Source organism: Pieris brassicae, chromosome 4 (genome assembly GCF_905147105.1).
Source record: "Pieris brassicae chromosome 4, ilPieBrab1.1, whole genome shotgun sequence".
NCBI classification, from domain to species: domain Eukaryota; kingdom Metazoa; phylum Arthropoda; class Insecta; order Lepidoptera; family Pieridae; genus Pieris; species Pieris brassicae.
This window is the reverse complement of record NC_059668.1, coordinates 496,211-499,584: the sequence shown is the minus strand read 5'-3', so window position 1 is coordinate 499,584 and position 3,374 is coordinate 496,211. Positions and strand designations below refer to the sequence as shown.

The 3,374-nt window shown below is 36.0% G+C and overlaps 1 protein-coding gene across 1 annotated transcript; it reads right to left on the bottom strand.

Moving 5' to 3' along the window:
* Positions 1-223: 223 nt before the first annotated feature.
* Positions 224-3,083, bottom strand: LOC123708522. Its single transcript, XM_045659279.1, has 5 exons — positions 2,870-3,083; positions 2,168-2,374; positions 1,635-1,775; positions 755-853; positions 224-442 (listed from the first exon to the last, which is right to left on the bottom strand). Exons 1-5 carry the CDS (start codon positions 2,927-2,929, stop codon positions 233-235), a joined length of 717 nt encoding a protein of 238 aa, XP_045515235.1. The 5' UTR covers positions 2,930-3,083; the 3' UTR covers positions 224-232.
* Positions 3,084-3,374: the final 291 nt, after the last annotated feature.

Sequence of the window (3,374 nt, the reverse complement as noted above, 5' to 3'; positions counted from 1 at the left end):
TATACCAAGTCTGCCGGCGGGCATTTTAGTGATTAAAGTCGATTTCTATAAACCAAACCTTAGGAGTAGGTTTACATTTTTGGTCATATTGTATAATGAAAATCTTTCAAGCTAAAACACCGACGAATCTTAGATTTAATGTCGCTGTTAGGTTTAAAATATCGACTAATATGTGTGTACGAACCAACAGTAGGTATAATGTATATAAATAAAAAACAGCCGCTGTTATCATTTACTCCTTATATTTACTTTTCATTTCATAACATAAATGTAACGTGTCCATTACATTTCTGATTTCATAAAGAAATTGCGAAAGGCAGGTTTTCAGGCATTCGTTCAGGTCATTAGAAGAAAACGCCATCTTTAAATATACGTCAGCTATACATTTTTGTTTGAGATTCATTAGCCTTTGTAACGATAAGTCGTAATTGTCCCGTTGAATCTGAAAATGAAAAGACGTTCGTGACACGTGAGCACAGGTGATTTTCAATGAATCTCATGAAATGAATCCATCCACCAAATATATGGGTTTCCACGCATTTCACAAGAATGTTATCGCTTTTATTTTAATATGACATTTGGATTCGTTTTTTTATAGTTTTTCATTGACTAATTTCGTCCATTACAATTGTACATCAAAAGTTATTGACTGTCTAAAGTCTGGCTGTGATTCTATTTTGTGTTTTTATTTATATGACTCATTATATAAAATACATATACAGGAACAAGACTATTAAGATAAGTTAGTACATACGTATTCAACAAGACATGCACCCGCTGCATCCTCGTTTCTGGGATTATCCAAATGGCACTGATTTGCTAAATATCGAAAGCTTTTTCGCCATTGTTTAATCTGTAATAAGTAAAAAGTCGTATTCATGAGCAAAAACAATTGCAAATCAAGGGCGTAGAGTGGACATGAAGAACTGACTACTCCTCTCTTCGAAGACACTATTCTTACAAACTCGGCAAGCTTCGGAATACTGGGGGTTGACATCAATTGACGTTCAGTTTTGCGGTCATTTGGATGGCAAGACTAAACTAGCCACTAAAAAGCTTGGTGAGCTCAGCAAGACCAGACGAAAGTACACACACAAGTTGCAACGCCATAAGTAACAAAAGTTCTCATCCATTGTTAACCGTATTCAACGAAGAGCGGTACGAATCGTCGACAAGTCACTAGGCTTGATCTCTTGGTGTTTGGTACAAATGTGTAGCGTCTGCATCATTTACCGCATTTACTATCATTTCTTTTATCGTATGAAACCAGCTTCTCACAGAAGTACTTCTGAAGCAATTCGACTTAGGGTCCTTCAAGAAAACAGCGTACCAATTCTTAAAAGGCCAACACGCACTAGCGAGGCCTCTGGCATTAAGAGTGTCCATGGGCGGCGGTATCGCTTAAGATCAGATGAGCCTTACCTACCGTTTGCCCTCTGATATATTAATGATTTGGGTTTGGAAGACACAAAAAGCTCATCGCGTATATTAGTAATTTGATAACAAAAATATAGTAATAAATGCCATCTATGGAGGTATGTATGTATATATTTCTTTGTCGAAGTCTAGCTTCACGTTCACGACAATGTTTTACTTAAATATATAAAGATCTAAATATACCAAAACTTCGATACCTCTTTAGCAACCTGGTGGACGGCTTTCTTCTCTTGGTGATCTGCCACGCTTGCTACCTGCAAGCAGTCCGCTTCGCAACGGTAGTAATTTCGCTCGGGTCTTTTTATTTCCAGCTGATGAAGCGATAAACATTCCAGCCACTACAGATATTTTTAATTGAAAACCAACAAAAAATAAAAAATTGCCTACAAATACAATATAATAACATTTCTTTAGTATATTGTGAATACAATAATCTTTTCGCGGACTCTGTGTGGACCTTGCACTGGGCATACAGACGCAACTTGTACGAGGCTTTTGACACAATTTCTGTATGCAATTTTGCTTCGCTAACATGAGTTACTTCATTATTGAAATATGAACAAGCAACAATATACATAGTTGCCTTATAATCTATTTAAAAAAAATCAAAACAGAAAACGTATCGGTGATAACTTAAGTTGGTCATCTTGGCGGTATTCTGACGATAGACAAGATAGACCCCTAGCGACGCTTGGGCTTATTTTAATTATTATTTTACAAAAATTATTACCCTCTGACCAATATTGTTCCGACTAAAGCTATGTTCCTTATGGTGTACCATCTCAAGGCGGTAATGTGAAGTCACATTGATACGATCCACCTGCGCCACAGCAGCCCAGCTCTTTAGGAGCGCTTTGTCACTTTTATCCAGGTCTTGGGAGGCCTTCATGTAACCTTCGTACTTGAGGAGGAAGGCAGTAACGTTGTTTTGGTGCATCTATTTTTTAAATCATACGATATTAGATATTGTCGACTTAGCTCGTTATTTATGACCATTTTATCAGAAATATATGTTATAAGAACATTTGAGGATAAATAAAATTGTTCGGAACAGTTCATCCAATTGATCCTGAGTTCTATTCTTTGTGAATCAATCATTACTTCGAGTTAAAAGTCACAAGCGCAAAGTCTTGATTTTAAGAATAAAATGTGAGTAGAAACTGTCACGGTGAAACAAAATTATGTTCTTATTTTGTTTCACCTATAAAGTAATCTAGACATGAGTTTCATCATCGTCAAGGCAGAATACAAAATACCATCCGTATCACCTTAACCTATTTCCGAACCAATTCAACTAAGATTCCTTCAACAAAACATCGTAACAATTCTTCTGGCATTGTGAGTGTCCATGGGCGGCGTTATCACTTACCATGAGATGTACCCCAGATACTTAATTGACTAGTGATTTGTTTTTTGGTTGTACAAGTCTTACCTGACATAGACATTTAGTAGACATTAATAAAATAACAAAAAACTGCACACCACACAACATGATAGATAAAATACTTATTTGCACTAGCAGTACATATTAATAGGAAATGTCATGTCCTAGGTGTCAAGGCGATAGATAAAATTGTAATAATGCATCTGATTACGCATAAATTTGCTTTAACAGGCGCAAAATAATGCAATGCTCATATAATACCGGTTAAGTGTTATAACGACATTGCGTTTAAAATGTAATTAAAGACTGAGCAGTGTCGAATGTCCGAATGGTCGAATGTTCCAATGCTAATATTTTTATTTTTATGTGCGTTAACACATCGTACCGTAAAGCAAAAACGTAACGTGACGTCGGAAACCGAAAATTGTGTTTACGTCACAAAATATGATATTGGAAACTGAACCGGAAATGTGTTGTCCTGTGTGGAGCTTCTGGGAACGAAATATCATTCAAAGTTTTGTGGACGTATAACAAAAATAAGAAAGAATCATTT